General features: G+C 36.7%; 1 protein-coding gene across 1 annotated transcript in view; it reads right to left on the reverse strand.

Annotated features, from left to right (window-relative positions):
- Window positions 1–216: 216 nt before the first annotated feature.
- The window catches only part of srbd1 (S1 RNA binding domain 1), a 62,791-nt gene continuing 39,378 nt past the window's right edge, over window positions 217–23,629 (reverse strand). The window contains 6 exon segments of the mRNA XM_042736720.1: window positions 217–608; window positions 610–698; window positions 4,643–4,827; window positions 18,112–18,264; window positions 20,419–20,586; window positions 22,320–22,426. Of these exon segments, the coding sequence (XP_042592654.1) occupies window positions 402–608; window positions 610–698; window positions 4,643–4,827; window positions 18,112–18,264; window positions 20,419–20,586; window positions 22,320–22,426 (909 nt within the window). The 3' untranslated portion in view covers window positions 217–401.

Here is a 23,629-nt window from a genome sequence, read left to right on the forward strand (position 1 = left end):
GTTAACTTAATGTTCAACTCAATTATTTTTACAAACTTATTAACAACTGTCATTTTAATATGCCTAAATTAAGTAAATATTCTCCAGATGGTATTTTAATAATTTGTTTTAAGGGTATTTTTTTATAAATTTATTTATTTCTGTGATTTTATTATCTTGCAACAAGAATCATCATATTTGGGAAGATGAAGACATTCAATTATAATTAAAATAAAGTTTCACGTGGCAAGATATCTATTTTATTGAAGTTCTGAAAACTACAGTAACAGCAGGTCAAATGTAGAACAGAAGCAAAAACAGCATCTTTGAACAAGAACAAAAGATATTAACTTTTTTTCCCGTGACATGAAAGCAGAGTTGAAAACTAGACTTGACTACAGTAAATCTTCAATGAATAGCTCCTATCTGAGAACCCTAATGAGGTCCAGAGTGATCCGATTCCTCTGATGATCCACATTTATGACCCGTACTTCTACCCGCTCACCTGGGCCGAGAGCTAGGCTTCTTTGCCGCTGGTCAACAGGAAGCTTATCCGGAGTAATGAAACGCTTTGGGATGAGACCAGAACGTCCGACTCCAATGTCCACAAAGGCTCCAAATAGAGCAGACGCGAGAGCAGTCACGGCCTGTTACCACCATTCCATCGTGTAGGTCATTCATGGACACAATTTCCCGCTTGAAATCTGCCTGTTCAAAATCTATTGAGGGCAATAAAAAAGAAAATAATTAGGGTAAAAGTGCAGTCATATTAGTGAAATTTCATGGGCATACAATTAATCTTTTGATTGAATTCGTGTGGGGAATTTTTTATCGCAAATGGATGATTAATTTGTTTGGGTTAGTTTTTTTTGTGCAAATTTGACTAATATTATGGTTTATTTGAATTGAAATTAGTGGGAAACAAAGATGGAAAGAAGGGAAGATAGAATGTTTAAACAGATTTAGTCTTTTTCCAATGACTAAGACTGACATTAGCCTCCTTCCCTTCAAGTTTTGAGCACCGTCCTCCAAACTGATCCAAGAACTCCAAAGCTAGACATTAGAAACAAGCTCATATTTAATGATTAGAAACAAGCTTCAGTTAATGGTTTAAAACAAATAGAATTACCAGGCCTCTCAAACCTCTTCTTTCCGAGTCCATTTTGTCCATTTTTTGGGGTGATTTTCTTTGGGAGGTGCTCCAGGCTCTGCAGTCCAGGAAACATTCATCTCTGATTATTCTTATCCGGGACACCTTACCTAGAGCACTGCTCACATGGCAGTTATTTATACAGCTGGCTACAGAGCAGAACCCATCAGGCTTCCAACCAGGGAAAGTGAGCTTGCAGCCTTCTGATGAGAAAACTAGTGTCCTATCTAGTCTACGACACTGACGAGGTGACGTCTCATCGTCTGTGGCCATCTCTACTAGTGATCTTGATCAATGATGTTTAAAAACACTTAATTCAGATGTGCAATATGTTTTGTGGCATTTTCAGATTAACTTATTTCTAAAAGACCTACATATAGAGTTTTTCCTCCACAGGAGTCTTAATTCAACTTCAATGAGCATTGCTATAATCTTTTCACGTGTGGAAATAAAACCCCCTCCCATTCCCAAAGAAAACCTTTCTCTGCATATAATGAACTCTGCTCCCCAACCCTGAAAACACGTTAAGACATTCGTCTCAATTATAATCCTGTCACCTTTAATGAAACATAACATTTAGTATCAACACCCGCAGAAGGAAAACAATGTCTTCTCAGATGTCTGAACTTAACATTAAAACCAGAAGAGGCGTTTGTTGTTTGGTCGTTTTTATTCACTTGGAGAGTCACTGGGGGATTTTAGCGCTGGGATCAAGACTACTCTGCTTTCCTCTTTACGCTGCTTTCTCTCTCATTAATGATATATCTGTCGGCAGGTCTGCTTTAATAATGTGGGTCTTCCCCGAAAATAAGCGGCAAGACTTCAAAAGCCTGGAGCGCCGCCCAGTCATCTCACAGACAAGAGACGGACTCAGGGGAGACGGGAGGAGAATCGTTAGGTGGGAGTGAGGAAAAGAGTATGAGATGCCAGTATTGTCTATGATCTGCACAGCGGCCATGTTGAGAAAGAACTTTGATACTTTGGTTTGTGCTGTGCTAAACTGATTTCAAAACCTAGCCACAGGCTACAATCCGAACCATATTATAGAAAATTTAAAGCGTCCATGCAATTAGTTTGCATTAGCCTGTCTATATTGTGTAGAGTTGTCCTACATGTCTATTTCTTAAAGCAACACGAAATGAACATTTTACATTTACTTAGCCGCCTGACAAATCTGTACGATCTACCTTCTTTGGTGGAATACAAAAGGAGATATTTATAGGACAAAGTCTGAGCTCCTCGTTTCCATTTAATGAATCTCCAAAGCTATCAAACAAGATTAGCTGTACATAATAACTTGAACTTCTGTCTTTTCTTTATACAAAGCCATTGTACTGACTTTAACCCTTTCATGCATGGTGTCCACTACAGTGGACAGATGTTTGGAAGACATTTTGAACCATTTAAGTTGTAGCACCATTTCCCAAACACCAACTGGTGAACCCCAAAGTGTTGTCTACGATTCCATTTAACTGTTGTTTTTATATCATTTATTTCAATGCTTACAGTCTATATTTATTTATTAGGTGATATAAAAGTGTATGCATGTATACATGTATACTGAATGATTGCAGGTATATGTGTGCATGATTGCATTCAAGTGTGTGGTGGGAGGGTGTGTGTGCGTGTGTGTGTATTTGTGCTCACATGTGTATGAATTAATTATAGTGTACGAGTTGGGCTTTTATTATGCATTTACTGTGCCTTTTCATCCTTTTTGAGCTTAACAGCTCAAAAGCTAATGGTCACTATCCACTTCCATTGAATGGAAAAGTCAATCCAACCTCATGAGAAAACAACTTTTTGAGTTGTCAAATTTGGGTCAGATTTACTAAACAAAGCACATTAGCATGGGAGCGCAATTCCAAAAAAACACCAAAGCGAGTGGAAAGTTCTGCAGGTGATCTACTAACAATGCTCAAATTAAAGGGTTAGATTATCCAAAAATTTCCTCATGTTATTTCAAACCCATAAAACCATTGTTCAACTTCGAAACACAAATTAAGATATTTTGGATTAAATCCGAGAGCTTTCTGACCCTGCATAAACACCAATGCAACTACCACATTCAAGGCCCAGAAAGGTAGTAAGGACATTGTTAAAATAGCCCATGTGACATCAGTAGTTTAACCTTAATCCTGAATTGTTAAGAAGCTACAAGAATACTTTTTGTGCGCAAAGAAAAAATAACTACTTCATTCGACAATTTCTTCTCTTCCGTGTCAGTTTTCGACACATATTCACAAGAGTACCACGACGCATGCATCTGGTGCTGCTGATGCGAAGGATGGATTTGTGATTTATTATGAAATAGCTTGCTTTCAGTTTTAGTTTTAGATAGCTTATTTTTGGGTTTGAAATGACATGAGGGTGAGTAATTAATGACAGAATTTTAATTTTGGGGTGAACTAACCCTTTGAAAGAACACAGACGCAACATCTCATTTACATAATGACCAACGCAATCTACCAAGAGCAGCGCAAAACAGCGTAAGAACATGTTCAGATAATGCCTTTCTCTGGCATTTAAAATAAATTAATACAGGTGGAAAAAATTCTCTCTCTTCTTAATGCGCTCTCTATTCTCTGCAGTGCCTCCTCCTGGCGGCAACAATAGCAGTGATGTGAAGCGCAAAGTGGGTTAAGAGATGCTTATTTGATTGACTACAGCAAACCTTAGTAAATCACGTTGCATGAATCAATTTAAATACTCTACTCTCATAAATTTTGTGTCTGAAAGAGAAACTCTACAAATGCATATGCAATATGTTCAGCCACAAAAATCCACACCTTTTCAGTGCTAATTTTGCACTGGGTGTCTTTAATAAATCCTGACAGTATTTTTTTAATGCTAAAAGATGGTTTGCGTTGGGGCAAACTGTTAGTAAATGTGGCCCATAGTATGAATTCATGCAAAAACAATTTTACGGAGGAAAAAAAAAAAGAAAAAAAAAGAAAAAAAAAAAAAAACAAACCTCAGCTCATACAAAAGAGAACGTACAAATCAATACAGTACAACTTTGCAACAAATTCGCCAATTTTTTTAAAATGTTACGGATTGCCATGAAAGTGTGCTTGAAAAGCTGTCCAGACATTCAGCTAAACTTATGCTAAACAGTCTGTAATCTGAATGATCCCTTTGATGAGTCACAAAAGTGCTCCTCAACAAGGATTTTTCTTTTTTTGCTTAGGCAGTAGCTGTGATTTTCAGTGGAACCAACACAAAAATGATATATTTTAATTTTTAGAAATGTATTTTTCTTTTGCAGTTTGCGTCAAGCTGGAAATCACAGCTATAATGTAACTCCATAAATCTATAAACACTTCTGCTGAACAATGATGATGTAAGAACTTGAACATAATAAGCTGTTTTGAATGTACAAAATCAAGGAATATGATAGTGGGAACAGAACAGAGTTATGTTAAGTGGCCTGGGTCAGTGAGCAATATTTATCAATGAGCCCTGCATAAATCTTTAGATACAAAGTCGGGCACATCATAGATAGACTCTTACCCTGTCGAATGTCAAAGCCAGGCGGCTGAGTGAGTCCATCCACAATGAGCTGAAGAGTCTCAGGTGTGGTGTCCAGAGATTTGGCCAAGACATCTAGACCTCTGCTCTTAAGACTGCTCTCAATACCCTGCCTGAGCCCAGCACTGCCCATCTGATCCAAACTGCCCCCTATTTGAGACAAGAACCTAAATGAAGAGAGCAAGAACATACAATTACTGCCATGACAAGTGTAGAAATAAAGTTTTTAAGGACATTTCATTTAAAACCTTATGTAAACTCTTCAGTCTTAATCAGAAACACTCCACATCAAACACATACACTTTCAGATGCTGTGTTAAGGCAGTGAGGTCTGTTGAGGACCATGGGAGGTGGTATCTTAATTAATGGCTTTTTAATAGCCCTTCTCAGAGCCCAGTGCACGTGGAGGAACTCCCCCGACACCAGCGAGGAGCCTGAAGGCCGACACACGGAGTGGAGGAGAGCAAAGACTGGGAGAGGAGGTAGATAGGGGAGGGGAAGTGAGACTAATTATGCCTTAAATCTTGATTTCTAGAGTCCCAGAGATGAAGACTCTGTCTCCCTCCATAAATCTAACCGCCTTGTGAGCTCCATACATAAAAGGAAAAGGTTAGTGTTGAGGCTTGAGCAGTGAAGCAGGAACACAGAGCAAACACAGCCAGCAAAAAAGATTCAGACATGGCCTATTACTTGGCACAGGCCATAAGCTCTGGCTCAGGATGAGCCTTTATATTCATGATGTGATCATGAACTGTAACATTGAGACAGTGGTTAATCTTCAACTTTATATTGTGCTGCATAGAGGGTCTGTTAGGGTCTGTTTTTCTACAAATAGAAAAATGCATGTAAATACACAGCATATGTATGGGTGAGAAACTTTAGGCAAATAATGTATTCGATTTTGGAGTTGCACTGAAATTACAGGTTCAAAAAGGGAAAAAAAAAACTTCTAGGTTTTCCTGATACCTTAAAAAAGATCTGTTTAGATGAGTGCTTTAGCACTGAATTAACAAGACTTTGGTTTTGGAACTCATATGGCATTTCTTTCCATTTTTAATGCCACATTTCTCAGAGTTTAGAGTTCTGTTCTAAGTTTGGGGGTGTGTTTCATCAGAAACCTGTAACACTACGGCCAACACTAAAAGTTTAAATACAGAAAGCTGATTTTGAATTTTTATTTTATTGGTGGTTCAAAAGGAACCCATATATTTATTCACTACAGACCATAAATATCCCTCCATAATAACTTTTGTTAACAATTATTATTACTTTATTTTCCACCTCAACAGATCAAACTGTGTACATTTACATGACTTAGTACAGTTAATCGGCTTTTTTTTATTTTTTTTACTATCCGAGTGCCTTGGAGTTTTTTTTTTTTTTTTTTTTTTTATTTTTTTTGATTTCCTTTTGCCTTGGAGTGCCTTTAAAATTTAGAATGCCAAACATTTTCAGACAGCATGACATCCAAATTTTCAATTATGAATAGTTAGTTTTCTCCTTCAAACATTTTCAGATAGATTGAATTATGTATGTTTTGTTTTATAATGTGAAATTATTGATAAATAAATTTATTTATGGATAGTTAGGTTAAAATCTAAAAAACATTTTCAGACATATTTATATATATTTTTTTATGTTTTCTTATCGATGTGGAATCATTTGAGAAAATTCACAACCATAAGAAATGTTCCCACATTAAAATTCTGGCTGATACCCATAAACCAAGTATTATTTTTGTATTATGGGCAATAATAACTGATAAATGGTCAAAAAAAAGTTCTATAATATTTTTCTAAAAAAAAAAAATCTAAATGAAATAAAGTGAATTTAGGTATCACAACATTATATATTTGGAAGCTGCTTTAAATGTTAATATAACATACTGATAAACGGTCAGTCCATAATTCCTCAGTTTGCCTTATACAATCATAAAGTTAGTGCCTAAACAATGTTCTCTCATCAGAGTACAGTGCAAATGAGTGATATAACCTCTACAGACACACACACATATCCTGGAGTGTGCAACAAGCCTGTATCAGGGGGTCAAGCTGTCCAGAGGTGGCTGTGGAATGCTGGGGTCCTGGGCATTACTGGAATGTGAGTTTTGGCAAGAGGAGGGGGCAGACCTGCTGAGCCAGCTTGCTGATGGATGGCCGTCGCCGTGACAGCCTGACGCCAGCGCAGCTGTCCTCTGTGTGAGTGACAGGGCAGGTGGGTTCAAGCCCCACCCATTTCCTGCTGCAGACAGAATGCTTGACAGCAACAGCGACAGGCAAATCTACTCACACTCACTCTATTGTATGTATCCAGACAATTTCACACTGTCTGAGCTTGCAAACAGATACATAGCACTAATACGCTTACATACAGATCTTTGCTCCTCCTCAACTCACCCTCCTGAAAAAGTGTACGCTTGACAGGATGGATGCTGAAAGAGTGTAATTTTAAACTGTGTGTGTCCAAACACTGACAAGACACAGATCCTTCATCATTTTAGCGAGAAATTCATATGTATGAACATATTCTGAATAATCCACGCATTTATTAAGAATATGGCTCAGGTGGCGTTTTATAGTTTAACCCGTTCTTAAGCACCCCCATTTTGGCATGGAGACATGTGAAAAGTAACAACTTTCCTCAACAAGCTGCATAATTCAAGTTATCATACTTATCATACAAACACTGTTGGAAGAGTTCTGCATCAACGTTTTGTAAGAGTTAAACATAATAAGAACAAACCCAAACCCATACATTTTCAATACTGAGCTACAAACACAGAAGTGCAATGCCATAAGCAGCCTTTCATGCACACATTGAAACATCTAACAGTTCTAGAGCAGTACTAGATCTAGTGAAATAAAAAAATAATCATATACTCTGTTGGGCCTTTGAGTTATGAGGTGATGAAAATATCAGACATGCACGCACACACTGCGGATGAATTCCAGCTTGTCTCTCAGGTAAAAGATTTGATGAAAGAACCACAGAACTGAGACATTCAAGTGACAGTTCATGTTCTGTACCCTGCACAACAAGAACAGCACTAATGGTCAAATGGTATGAATTTTGTAATGTTTATGAAATAAGCCTCTTAAGCTCACCAAGGCTGCATTCACACCCGATTCACACCTGAGAAGACAAAGGCCCACATAATGAGCCGCATAATGAGCCTTTAAGCCAGGTATGTGACCAAGAGGGAAGAGTTACAAGAAAGAATGTGAGGACAAAATAAATGTATATATTTTTATGTTTGTAGTTTATTTAGAATATATTTAATTATCCCACACTTGCGAGTGCAGTTAAACCGTTTATTAGGAACAATCAAAGCTGACTTTCAAAGCTGAATTTTTAGCATCATTACTCTAGTCACACGATCCTTCAGAAATCATTCTAATATTCTGATTTGCTACTCAAAAAAAAAAAAAAAAAAATTTAAATATATATATATTATTATTATTATTATTATTATTATTATTAATAATAATGTTGAAAAGAGCTGAGAAGAATTTTTCAGGTTTTTTTGATGAATTGAAAGAACAGCATCATTTGTAACATGATTATTGTATTTATCATCACTTGTGTGCTAAATAAAAGTTTTGCTTTCTATATATACTGGCTCCAAGCTTTTGAATGGTATAGTGTATATTGTTACACTTGGAGTAAGACTGGAGTATTGATGCTGAAAATTTAGATTTGATCACAGGAATAAATGAAATTTTAAAATATATTCAAATAGAACGCTGTTATTTTAAATAGTAAAAATATTTCACAATGTTACTACTTTAGCAAATGCAACTTTGTATGTAGGCCTATACAATATATATAGTTATAAACATATATGGCTATATTCATGAACAGAGAATAGCTTATCACAGTAAAGTCTAATCATTCTTACTGACATTAAGCTAGAAACATTAGAACTCATATTACGTCATAATGTTTCACTTGATTATACATTTAGTCAGGAATTATAGTTTGGAAAAAGTCTAACTAGTAAAATGTGTACAAGTTGTATGAAAACTAATACAAGTAGATTAATAATAAAAAAGACTTACTCATGCTTATGATCTCTGCTGGGGTTATCCAAAGCTTATTCCTCTCAGCACGTTTTATTGAGGTAAATTATGTCTTATTCCTCTCAGCACTAAGTGGAGTAAAATTAAAAAAAAACTTGAAGAACACTCTCGCTGCTTTGTTTGCTGTCATGTGGGCGTTTACACTCTGCATGCTTCACGTTGACTAATGTAATATCAATAGCGCGTTCAGTGCATGGGCGTGGTCGCATTAGATATAATCAAGGGAGACGTGAAAGACAGGACATCGCGTTGTTTTCATATGGACTACTTAATCACAGAATATTTGTTTTTGAGGATCTGCTGAGTTACAGTTCATTTTAATGACACGTTTCTAAATGAAGATCACGCAGAACCAAGGCGGCAGACAGCGCACTCTGTTTGTTTTCTTTATTTTGTAAATTCACAAAGTTTTGTTGTTATTATGTGTGTATACAAATAAAAGTAGACCCTTTACAGATTCGATTGATGTATTGCACTTATCTGTACGATCAAAACTGAAAGTGTAATTTAAGTTATCTTCTGTGTTATCAGGAGAAGATGCCACAAAACGCCTATCCGCATTAGTCAACCCTAGAGGGTTAACAATGCATTAGCTGTTCACAATACTTTTAACAACAAAATATTTTATTAAATATTAAAGGAATAGTTCACCCAAAAATTAATTACTCTCATGTCGTTTCAAACCCATAAGACCTTTGTTCATCTTAGGAATACATATTAAGATATTTTTTATCAAATCTGAGGGCTTTCTGACCTGGCACAGACAGCAAAGGAGGCTTTTATTAACAAAAAGATAACAAAAACAAGAAATAAAAGTGTCCAATGGGGAAGAGTGTCCAAAATAAACATGGAATCTGGTGTCCTCGTCGTGCTGCAGGGTATGTGAAGGGCAGGTAGTGTTCAGGAAGGAAGGGTCCAGGTAAGGGATGGAGTCCAGCGGCCGCACGCACTCCCCTCTTCGGTCCGGGACGTGAGGGACGGCGGCTTCTTCCAGCGGCTGCATTCATCTCGCTGGCCAAAGCACTTGAAGGGACTAGACAGCCCGGAATCCTGGCCCACTGGCCGTGTAATGAGTGCAGTTCTCATCCGAACCGTGGGTCCGGCACCTCATGTCTCTGACGGCGCGGGAGTCCCTCTATGCACCCTTCCTGGACCCACGAGAACACCAGCGTGCATGCACGGGGAAGATACCGGTCTCCCGAGGAGAGGCGCGCTTCGGCATTTAAACAGCGGCGGTGATGAGGCTCCATTTGCATCAGGTGTGCCTTATCACACGCCGCCAGCCCTGGCTCTTCCAGCGCCCCTCCTCTCTCACACACCCACTCCAGTCGGGAGCCTGGTGAAGGGTGGCGATTAAGGGACGGGGTGACGATGATAATTGGGGGGGGGGGCAGCCGACTCATCACAAAAGCTATGAGAATACTTTTGTGTGCAAAGAAAACAAAAATAAGAGCCGGCGTTCTGATATAGAACACGAATGCGCTTCGCCTTGTTTGCAAGCAGAGGTATGCATGCATAAGTGTCATGGTACTCTCGTGAACGAAGGTCTAACAGGTTGGGAATGACATGAGGGTAAGCAATTAATGACAGAATTTTCATTTTTGGGTGAACTATCCCTTTAACAATACTTTTTTTACAGCATTTATTAATCTGGGTTCATTTATAAATATACTATAGTTTATTATTAATTTATGTTCGTTCATAAAATAATCGTAATACAAGTTTAAAAGTTAAAGATGTATTAGCATATGTATATATAATTAAAATTAAACTAGAATAATAAATGCTATAAAGTGATTGTTTATAATAATTCATTAAGTAACATAACAAATTTAACCTTACTGTAAAGTATTACCAGATTAACAATGTATATTATGACAAAACTAAAGACACATCAACTGCAAACAAATGACCAAAAATTCCATTCCACATTAGCTCACCATATGATGAGTGTTAATAATGAGAAAAAAAAAAACAAAAAAAACAACAACAACCAAATTTCCAGTGGAAAATTAATTGAAAAGTCAGACACAAGCTTAGCGTCCTGACAACACCTGCTTGTAAATGACTTTCACACATATACCTGTGCCCTGTACTTCTACCAATTTCAACAAATTACTCAAGCACTCATATTGCCCAATGGCAACTATCCATCATCCTACACTGGTCCTGCACAGATTTCCGTGATGTTGGTCAGGGACACTGTGCTTCCCTCCAGCTGTCCCTCTGGAGCGCCAGAGTTGGCACAAGGACAAAATAGAGATTGAGAAAGAGAGAAAGGAGGTTGCAGAGCTGAGATCTGAGTGATTTATGAACAGCTACAGTGTGAGTGTGGCGGTGGCGGGCGATTGGCCCAAGGGCTCAGGTTTCTGGAGGGGGTCTCAGCTGGGCTTATGTTACCCTCTGGTGTGTTAGTGTTTAGGGGGTACCAGTGCTCCTGCTCTTTTGGATCCAGAAGAGCGGAGTCGGCCATATCCTCCGGGCATAATGAAAAGCAGCTCTGCTGAGGAGAGTTGTGGAGGACGCCTCTGTTCCACACACGTAAGCTACTGGGTGGGCCTACAGATAGAGGCTATCCAGACACAATGAGGCTGCTTTAGTGTGTGGTCCCCTTAGCAGTAACCCTGAACTTAATTCGTTTTCATCAGTGAATGTAAGATATTTGATATCAACCCTCCGATGATTCAGTGACTGAGAAAAATGAGTTACTAATACTGCACTGAAAATGATGAAGAGCTATTGACTTCCTCAGACTCACTTGGCAACACTCATAATGCTGGAATGGATACATGTGTATTGCTTGGTTGTTAAAGACAGAAAAGCACTCAAAGGAATAGTTCACAGAAGAACGAAAATTGTCATAATTTACCTTAAACCTGATGCGATATATCTAAAAATATCACAATTGATTTAAGTTTCAGAAAGCAAGATTTTCAGTGGACCAGTCCTCACACAAACATATCATATGACTGGGAGCACAGTGCAAGTCATATAAAGCACTTTTATGGTGCTTTTTTTGTTATTTTGAAGCTTGCCAGCATCCATATCCATTTACTTTCATTGTATGAAAAAGAGTGGCCAGGATATTCTTCATAATATCTTCTTTTGTGTTCCACAAAAGAAAGTCACAGGGCTAGGAAATTACATGAGGACAAGCAAATATTGACAGAATTTTTATATTCAAGTGAAATATTTCCATACATCAGTACTGGGGCTGCTACAATATCAGATTTTTTCTACATGATTATGCAATATGGTAATGATATTATTACATTAAATGGATAGTTCACCCAAAAATGAAAATTCTGTTATTAATTACTTACCTTCATGTCGTTCCAAACCCATAAGACCTTTGTTCATCTTCGGAACACAAATTAAGATATTTTTGGTGAAATCTGAGAGCTCTCTGACCCTGCATAGGAAGCAATGCATCTGAAATGTTCCCAGGCACAGAAACGTAGTAAGGACATCAGTAAAACAGTCCATGTGACATCAATGGTTCAACCACAATTTTATTAAGCTACGAGAATACTTTTTGTGTGCATAGAAAACAATAATATTGACTTTATTAAACAATCAGTTTCCTCCAAATCACATATTTTATCATTATGGAGAGAACCACGATGCTGTGCATGCGTGTTCAACGTATAGTAAGCAGCAGTATGCACATGCATTGTTTACGTGCAGAGGTACTCTCGATAATGGTGGAAGACGTGATTTGGAGGAGAAGAATTGTTGAATAAAGTCATTATTTTTTTTCTTTGCTCACAAAAAATATTAGCAAAGTCTTCGTAAAATTATGGTTGAACCACTGATGTCACATGGACCGTTTTACTGATGTCCTTACTCGTTTCTGGGTCTGGGACCATTTCACTTACATTGCTCTCTATGGAGGGTCAAAAAGCTCTTGGATTTTATCAAAAATATCTTAATTTGTGTTCCGATAATGAACGAAGGTCTTATGAGTTTGGAACGACATGAGGGTGAGTACTTAATGACAGAATTTTCATTTTATAGAAATTATATAAATATATACTGTATATTATATCACTATAGAAAAAAAAATGCTGTAAGTTAAACTCATCTTTAACTTCGTTTATTTTGTGTTTTCGAGTTTTTAGTAATGTAGGACAGTGAAGAAAGAGTTTATAACCATAACTGTACAAAAAGTATATATAAAGAACTTACTGTTGATCAGCACATACTGCATACATACTGTAACACAGCATCTTTTTTACAGAATCCAAAAAACTCAAACACTGACAAACTAATTTTTTTGCATGTCGTTAGCTAACTACAATTGTAAGTTTCATCGTAACCAACATACTTCAACAGCATCAAAAACTTATGTAGCTGGAAATACAGCTCTTGTCCGTTTCAATCTACTGTATATATTTTATCATGTTAACAATCAGCACGGTTTTTGAAGAGTACCCATGTGCATATATGCACAAGGAAATGAAAAAAATAGGGAACCTGTGATGAATCAAACATCAAATAAAGCAAAACGACTGGCAAGAAAAAACAGTGAAGCAATAATTGGGTGCCATGTTCATTATAGCACATTCTATGAGATCTCAAATTAATTAATTCAGTATTTATTATCACTCCACCACCTGCACATGATGTCATTAACAACAGCCTTATATTGTTGAAACCATAGATATGTACACTAGTCAACATTTGAAGTGGATCAAAACCTTTCATCAAAGTTGTCCTAAAACCAGAATGCATTCTTGTCTTAGGACAACTCTGATGAACTTTTTTGATCCACTTCAAATGTTGACTACTGTATATAAACAGAAGCCTCATTAGTTGTTGTTTCTATGAGCCTCTATACGCAAGGCGTCCACCATATTGGAATGGTCCAAGCTGGTCCATGAGAACTCAAGAATATACAGTATGCATGTTTGAATATCTATATCTGCAATAGACTTCAGCTGATGGTTTTGCAATACAACAAGACTAAGCCATTAGCAAACACATTACAGTTACCAGTTACAGTTTTACACCTGTAATACTGAGTTAACCCTCTGGAGTCGATTAACGCGTATACGCGTTTTGGGGTACTTTCTCCTGATAACCCCGAAAAGAACTTAAATTACACTTTCAGTTTTGATCGTACAGATAAGTGCAATACATCAATCGAATCTGTAAAGGGTTACTCTTTTTTTGTATACAGACATAATAACAACAAAACTTTGTGCACTTATAAAATAAAGATTAACAAACAAGGAGTGCTGTCTGCAGCCATTGTCTGCGCTGATCTTCAGATACAAATGCGTCATTAAAATGAACTGTAACTCAGTGAATACTCAACACAGAGACATGAGAGAGATATCTATAGAAAGCCTGACATGTCTACTTTTAAACTAAACAAGTGCTGCTGAAAACAAATATTCTGTGATAAAGTAATCCATATGAAAACAACGCGATGTCCGTTTTTTTCACGTCTGCCTTCATTATCTTCTAATGCGACCACGCCCCCGCGCCGAGCGCGCTTTTGAGATTCAAATGTTTCACTGAAGCGCGCGGCTTTTGAATACGCCCACACAACAGAAGACAACGCAGCGAGACTGTTCTTCAAGTTTTTATTATTTTACTGTTTGCTTCGCGATGAGAGGAATAAGACATAAATCACCCCAAAAAGATGTCATGTGGTTGAGGATTTGAGATTTGGATTTCCTCAGAAAAAAGATATGAAGCACTTTATTCAGCAGAGTTCATAAACATGATTAAGTCTCTTTTTATTATTTATATACTTGTACTAGTTTTCACATAACGTGTAAACATTTTACTAGTTAGACTTTTTCCAAAGGACTTTTCCAAAACTATAATTCCTGACTAAATGTATAAATCAAGTGAAATATTATGAAGTTTCAATAACAATATACACTACTATACCATTTCAAAGCTTGATGTAAATAATAAAATGTAACAATAAATGTAACTGTAACAAATGTAACAATCATAGCTGTTCTTTCAATTTATCCCCCCCTAAAAAACCTAAAAAAAATATTCTCAGCTCTTTTCAACATTAATAATAATAATAATAATAATAATAATAATAATAATAATAATGATAATAATAAAAATAAATGTTTTTTTTGTAGAAAATAAGATTGTTAAAAGGATTTCTGAAGGATTGTGTGACTGGAGTAATGATGCAAAAAAATCAGTTTGAAAGTCAGCTTTGATTTTTCCTAATAAACTTTTTAACTGCACTCACAAGTGAATATTAAATTATGTTGTGGGATAATTAAATATATTCTAAAAAAACTACAAACATAAAATTATATAGATTTATTTTGTCCTCACATTCTTTCTTGTAAACTCATCCCTCTCAGTGACACAGCTGACTGAATGGCTCATTATGCAGCTCATTATGCAGGCCTTTGTCTTCTCAGGTGTGAATTCATGATAGTTGACGCCTACTCGCATATGACTTTTACCAACAAAAAGTGTCTTAGAAAATTTAAATCAATATATTGTTTTCTGTAAGTGAGTAAACAAGATGATTTTCACATCATTTAGAAAAAAAAAATTCTAGGCTACAAGCTCCAGTTCTCAAAATTCCTGGGAACCAATTTTCTATATGTGTTTTATTGCCTTTTTCAAGTGATTTAACATTTTTAGTTTTTCACTAACCACGCATAAATTTTTTTTCTCAAAAACACAATCATGTACATACATGCTGCTCACATATTATATAGCCTAGTTACAGTGAGATTAGACTTTAGCCATTTAGATATTTATAAGAAACTGAAAAAAGCACAAATGTCAGGGCATGACAAAACTTCTCCAGGCCCCAAAAATACCCTTAGACTCCAGAGGGTTAATACATAAAAAATAAAAAAAAAAAAAAAAAAAAAAAACACATTCCCATTTCTTCTGGAATTTAAATCTCAGCATTTTTTTTACAATCAAAATGACAAAATGACAAACACATCAATGAAGAAGGTTTCGGAAACAGTTTCGGTTACAGTTTTGGAAAATTGTTAAAGTCAAGACTACAGTAGTTGGTCAATTTATCCAACATTGGTAGTTAATCAGCAAGTCATATCGTTGTATGGGAAACACACCCCATATAGTTATTGCCACTGGATTATTTAGATTATTATCATACTTGTAGTATTAACACAACATTTAATGTTTTAAATATCATGGTTAATCATTACCTTTCTCTTCATGCTCTTGCAAATTACTGAAGAACAAAGAAAGCGCTATCAGCTACTGGCTAAAATAAAATGGCACGTCACAGAAAACTGGTCAAGTGAAAATAAGTTTATTTTGGTAGGAGGTCCCAATAAGAGCTAACATCAACCTTTGTTTCACAGCTAATACTTAACTACTAGAGATGGTCCATCAGGGGGTCAGTGCTACATATTATGTATGCGTATTTGTGTGTGTATGAGTGGGAAGTGGTGGGGCTAAGGGTATCAAGTTCATCACATTAGAGCAACATGATCCGCCATTACCGTCCACTGGCCCACGCTTCACAAAGCGCCAACGTGCAACGAAATCGCTCACGAAATGGAGGGAGACAAGCTGCATGTTTTCACAAGCACAACGTGTGATTGATTTAAGCCACGTCCTGTCCTGACTTCACAAATATTAAAGGCAAACCAGTCACGGATGCAATGAGGGGCATTTTTCCATTGCATTTCTATTCTTATTAACTGCTGCATTTATATGAATGAGAATGAGAGAGGAAGTGAAAAGGCCTGTCCAATAATTTGCAAAGGGAAAGAGAATGAGCTGGTGAAACAGAGGACAAGAGTGATGAACCCAGTGCATAAATGGGTTACAGATTGTTGGGAATACGTCAAGCTTGTCATCATCATTATAAAGACATCGCTCAGACGGTTCTGCTCGCATCATTAGCCTTATGATTTCAGCCCTGGCTGAAGCTCGCAACATATTTGATACATTTTATTAGCAATACCCAGAATTCCTCCCAAGCCCCCTAGAAACCCTTGTTTAAAGTCCGCTACATTAGCTGGGCGCTACATTACCAACTCAGCACTGCTGGTGGCCATGTTTAATCAAATCCTGTTACTCCAAGAAAAATATGCCTGGGCTCATGATGACAATTGGAGTGGAGCAATGTCCATTAGCACAGCATTTGGTAATGATAGAGAATGGTGATAATACAGGGGACTGCAAGGGAGGCTTTTCTGCCTGGTTTAGTCGGAAATGAAGCCTAACGGAGAGAAATGAAAACAAACAGAAGGAGAGGAGAGGAGGGAGGATATGACAGGGTGATTATTCCCCCTCTCCATGCCCCTAAGTGGCTTTATTAGACCTCTGACCGTAAAAGGCACCTCTGACGACAGATCAGTCAGAGAAGGAGTGGATGGACACGAATACGATTCACACATGCATATACAGAGGGGTCTACAGTCTCAGATCAGCAGTGAAAACAGTTTTAAATCTATTTAATTCATAGTAATTTCATTTTTTTAATATTATATAGATTATTATGCAATATGATTTATAAATTACAAACTATGTATCTATCTATCTATATTCTATTTTAATAATATATAAATATTTTAATTATATTAATTTATAATTCTATTTCATTTATAATATACAATTTCAAATTCATATTCAATATAAAATTCTGGCCTACAAATAGTATAGAAACTTCAATATTTCTTCAAGTCATAACTTTCTTTGTTTTATTTTTTAATAAAATCATTTTTGCCAACTTTGTTTATTTCCAGGTTTAACTGGAAAATTTTTCAGTGTGGTCTCAGATGTTTGTACACAACTGCACATATACATGCAAAGTCACAAAACGAAGTACACACACTGTGCTACAACTGAAGCCAAAGTACGACATCAGCTATGAAGGAAATGAAAAAGTGAGTAATAGGCAGTGAATGAATGTCTTGTTCCTAAATTATAGTTGCCATTCACCAATAAATCCTCCAAATTCCACAGCATTCGGATGCCTTGCCCACGGTTCATATTCAATTTTCAAAAACCTCTTTCACATGCACACACTGATTTTGATTTAACTTGCAGCTGTCATGCACGCAAGCACATCCAAACCACAGGGCATCCGTGCGCACATCTTCTGGAAGCAACAGGCACAAGTGTCAGATTGGAGTAGTCTAAACAGACTTGAGCAGCACAGCTGCGGGGAGAGCGTCATTCACTGCCAGAGAGTGCTGAGCACACGCTGAATGTGCTTTTCATATGAGCGCCAGCAGCTCACACAACTCTCACACTGAGCAACACAGGACCAGATGCTCCCACTTGAGGTAAACACTTGTTACCACTTGGGTCAATCTTTAAGCAGATCCAATGATCATCTGCAGTAGTGCAGTAACGTGAAAGTTTAGTGCCATGCTCTGTTCTCACCTCAAGGCGATGCTGTAGGATTCGGGATGGATGCAGGTTTGGTCCAGTGGGTTAAACTGGTTAGAGATGCTCCCAGAGCCTTTACCTTTTTTCTTCTCAGCTGTCTGTTTCAGAGGAGCCTTGAGGTCATCGTTCCCTCCAGAACAGACACTGCTTGAAGCAAAATTACAAAAACATTAAGGGTAAAATGTCAGAATTATTAATTTGCTTTTACATGTGATTTGTGATCTATAAATTGTAAATATTTCTTATTCATTTTCTAGAGATTGGGGTAAGCTGTGCCACTCTTTAGTTGCATTCTACAAGAAATTAGATGTATCTGATGATATCCTGATGCATTATATATATATATATATATATATATATATAAAAGATTATTTCATCTAATTAACAGATTCGATGAAAGCGTCTATTACATTTAACCATAATATCATGAGAAGATATGAACAAGCTAAATTTAAGACTTTTTAAGACCTTTTTAATATTTATTTCTTAGTTTATTTAACAGGGACGATGCAGTATAACATTGCTACAATTTCAAGCAGCCGATGCTCCACGTATACAGTAGGCTTCTAGCCAAAGGCTAATTTGCAGCCCACTTTACCACCTTTAAGACCTAATCCTGTAATGGAAATACACATTATATTATAGACATATATGTAATATTTAATGTGTTTAATGTAAAAAGAAAACAAAATATCATTGCTGTCATAAATGATATTTATTACTATGATATACTGTGAACTTTTAATATCAGCATACAATATTCCATACAAAATATCCCCACAAACGTACTGCATAACCAATATTATTGGTGGTGTAAACTATTTATTCTGAAGCAATATTCTCAGTGTTCTATCAGCTTTTACATACTTAAATCTGCATATTTTTATTTACCTTTACAAAGACCTTTTTCAACCTTTTTAAATGTTAAAACATCTTTCACGTCAAATTATTACAATTGATCAATAAATTCAATATACACTATAGGGCTGTTACTGTCACAGTTAGTCCATTTCTGTTAGTTCCTGTTTTTCCTTATTTGGTTATGTTCCTGTTCTTGTAAGTGCATCATTGGTTAACCCCCTTCATCTGTCTGCCCCTCCTTATTTGCCTTATTTAGTTCCCTCCTGAGTTCTTCAGTTCTTTGTCTGGTGGCTTCCATGGTACCTCGTGTGTGTGTGTTCCCTTGGATTACCTGTCTTCATGTGGATAATAATAAATACATGTTTATATTCCTTCATCTTCGTTGTGTGCTTGTCTTCTTACACACGAGCGAGTGACAGTTACCAGTCAGATTAAATAATTTACACCGCAAAATTACAACTGCAAGAAATGATGTTTTGACATTAATGTTTTAAATACATTTTTGGATATACAAATAAGAAATGTTGGGGGAAAAATGCATACTTTTAAACAAACTAAACCACCAGTAGGTGGCGGTAAGTCACTTAATGAGTGAGTCATTGCATAATTCAACCGATTCTTTCAAAACGCTGAATCATTCACTAACAAAACACCACCGATTGTTGCTTGGAGAATGTTTAATACTTCTGCTGTGATCTTTGTTTGGAACTATTTTTGTTGTAGAAATAGAACAAAAACAGTAAACACTGTCTCTAAAATGTAAGAAACTTAATAACTACCTGACTACTTTACTTGTTTATGGAACTAAAATCAATGTGACATTTGCAATCCTGAAAATATACATCAAAATTGCTCCCTAGAATTTTTTACCTCTGTGTTTCTTTTGAGTTTCTTTCTGTGTGCTGTTATGCTCATTTGTTTTGAAGTCTCTCATAAAGAGACAGGCAGCGTAAGCCTCAACAGCGCAACCTTGATACCAGAAATACATTATCAATCGCTTTTTACGCTGAATGTAATAAAATCAGAAGAATCATTCTCGCATTTCAATGATTTGCCGGTTATTTTTTTGTCAATTAAATTTTAGTAAATTTTATGTCTGGTCGGGTAAAAAAAAAAAAAAAAAAAAAAAAAAAAAAACATTAAACTAGCTAGAAGGCTGGTCAGCTGTAGCTCACATATATTATTATTATTGAGAACATTATACAAACAAATAAGGTAGTTCAACCTGTATTCCGCTACTGCAATTATGTTTGATGATGCAGTAACTACCGCGGGGGAAAAAAAATAAAATCTTTGGTCTGTTTAATGATTGTAAACAGTCATTACTGAAAAAGATATGTAAGGGGGCGACACATCTTATCCCACTACCCCCTACATGATATAAAGACAGCTTGTTGCATAAACATGTAACTGTAGAAGTGGCGTGATTTGGATGTGTACCTGCGTACTGTCTCGGGGTTGATCCTGATAAAACCAGCACACTGCTGGAAGCTCTTAGGACCGAGGCCTTTGACCAGTTTCAGCTGCTCTCTGTTGAGAAAAGGCCCGTTCTTTTCTTTCCACTCCATAATACTGCGTGCTCGACCTGCGTTCAGACCTGCTATGTGCCTGATAAAACAAAACACCTCATTTAAAAAAAAAGGAAATCGGTAACACTTTAGTATAGGGACCAATTCTCACTATTAACTAGTTGCTTATTAGCATGAATATTATTGACATATTGGCTGTTTATTAGTACTTATAAAGGACATATTCTACATCCCTAATCCTACACAATACCTAAATTTAACAACTACCTTACTAACTATTAATAATTAGCAAATTATAAGTTTTTGAGACAAAAGTCAAAGTTAATGGCTTGTTAATAGTGAGAATTATACCTTGAAAAAGAGCATTCAAAACATATATGATTTAAAAATATTTTTGTTTTCTACATTTTTCAGTTTTTTTTGCTAATGTGCTAAGCTAGCAAGTTTTGCTTTTTTTTGTCTGACATTCAGAATTGTCATTCTTAAACACACATTTTATTCTTTACGCAATCAAACTTCATAGGTCGCAATGAGATTTAAGTGATTTAAGTGATTCTTGAGTCAGTTATTCGGTCCAAAAAAACTAAACTTAATCTCTCACATCTTCCCGCCGGTTCAACTCCTGTTTGTTTTTGGAATTAGCCATTGATTTATATGTCAATACCCAGTATTAACCACACATACTGGATCAAGAGCTTCACTTTAAAAGTCCACCCAAGGCCGTGGAAATTTCTTTTCATACTTATGTAATCCGTACATATTCACAAACAAGAAGTCCGATATTAGTAAAATATTGAGAACATTTTCCAGCAGAATTACCAAATGGCTGCCTAAGATCTCATAATCTTTTTGACCTTTCCATATAAAACAGAAAGGTATTGAGACAATTTTTCTTTGTGAGACGGTATGGGCAATTCGAAGTGGCAGCTCCCCTAAAAGCAGCTATGTAAACATTATATGTCATCACTTATAAATAAGGGGTGAATACCACTGGAGCCACAAACACATCGTCTGGAGCTCTGGTACTGAGAGCTCATTTAAAGTCAGGTAAACAGATGACCTGATCCCAGGCTACCTCACGAGCATTTAACCCTGGATGTTAATGGGATCACACAGCTTTCCAGCTCAGTATAGTGATGTATGGGTGTCTAAGTACACCATAAGTCAAAGGCATAATCCTAAAAAGTTAAATACAGAAATCCGATATTTGTGAAATGTGCGTATTTCATTCTAATGCTTACATGTATCTGAATGAATGCACTGACGAAACATGAAAGTGTACCTGCTTTCATCAAAATATTTTTTTAACTCGCTTATACTAACTTCTAGTGTTGAATGAAGGATTTTTTTTTTAAAGAATAAGCTGTGTAAATGAAAGCTAACATTTCGAAGGCACATCTAGGGGCATGTAGACATGATCCTGACTGTATTCCGGAAATATATTATTTCAAATCACTGTTTTCCGTAGTGCAAACAGTTTGCAATTACTCATGAAATCCTACAAGGTATTAGGCAGAGCGAGTGGATGTAATGAATGTGTACATTTCGGTGTTTCTGTAAGTTTATGTGACTAATATTCGAGGCTATGTATCTCAATTTGTGTATATGTTAGCGAGCGGCAATGTTTGTGTATGTAGATCACAATGTTTGTGTGTAGTGGGGATGTGAAAAGACGTTACGGTGCGTGCGTCTCTGAGTGTGTGTGTGTGCGACGTGTAGGGTGTCAGACTAAACAGAGCGCTAAGCAATAACGGGGAGGCGAGTGAGAAGTTGCCATGTTGTGACTCCTGCTGGAAAGTATTTGGCCTCTACCTCATCAGCGTCTCTGAACAGATGTTGATGTCCACTCCCACGAAGCTCACACACTCCTGCACCACCCCATCCAGCGCTGCCCTCAGCAAACTCTGTGACACGTCGTGCTGGAAAGAGTGACCACAGTTTTAGAACGTGTGTTTGTGCAAGAGAGGAAAAGGAAGGGCTCTGTTCTTGACCTGGGCTCTGAAAACGAAATCAAACACCTTGAAGATGTTTTTTCTAGTATGTTGACTTGATTCAATCGCAATTTTGACATCTATTAAAAGTTCACTAAATCGCTAGGTTACATTGAAAATAATTAAAACTGTAAAAGTTCTACTCTGTCTCTTTCGAAATGTCAAGAAAGTCTACATCTATTAGATATCTCAGCAACAAATCGTGCTGTCTCAGTCACTTTCCAAAAACAAGCCGCTTTGCAAGGCCAACGTTGTGTCATTGGCAATCAAACGGTAACCCTAAATACTTTGCGGTGTTCATGCTGGTCTGAGGGGGAAAAAAGAGACGGCAGAATAAAAAAGCAGCCAGTGGATTGCTTTGCCTCAAGAGACACGAAGAGAAGGTCTGAGGCTGTTTTCATTGGAAAGCATCAGTGACACTTCAAAGTCCTCTCACAGGGGTTTTCCATTAAGTGCAGGGAATTGATAAAGTTAATCCAGCCGAACTTTTCACACTTTGGAGGCGGTTTTCTAAAATGGAGATGGAATTCAAAGCAAAGAAAACCACAAGGCCAAATTCAAAACTGACCAAAATTAGGAGCAAGCAGGGAATTCTGACAAGCCTTTGTCTGTGTTGCATTGGGACCAGTATCCATATGGAAGAAGTTATACCAGTGCTTGAGACCTGCTAAAAAGAATGTGAAATTCTTTATTTGGAAGAAATCATTACGACGAACACCACCTCCACTTTTACGATTTTCATTTTCATGCATTAGTTACAGTTCATGCTGGCTTGGGAGAAAAACAGATAATTGTACTCATATTTAAAGTTGCAATGAAATGGAAGTAGCAATAGATTTTTTTCTTTTGTATCGTGACATACACCTATGGAAGCCCATTTCCACCGGTTAATAAAAATGAAAAAGTAATTGAGACTTCTCACAATTCTGACTTTTTTTCTTGTAAATAAACTTGTAATTGTGTGTTTATAATTTTGAGAAATGTCAGAATTGTGAGTTTGTATCATGCAATTCTGAGGCAAAAAGTCAGAATTGCGAGATGTAAACTCACAATTGCGAGAAAAAAAGTCAGAATTGTGAGATAAAAAAAATCTCAATTACCTTTTTATTTTTTATTCAGTGGCGGAAACGG

This window comes from Cyprinus carpio, chromosome B13, assembly GCF_018340385.1.
Source record: "Cyprinus carpio isolate SPL01 chromosome B13, ASM1834038v1, whole genome shotgun sequence".
Classification (NCBI taxonomy): Eukaryota; Metazoa; Chordata; class Actinopteri; order Cypriniformes; family Cyprinidae; genus Cyprinus; species Cyprinus carpio.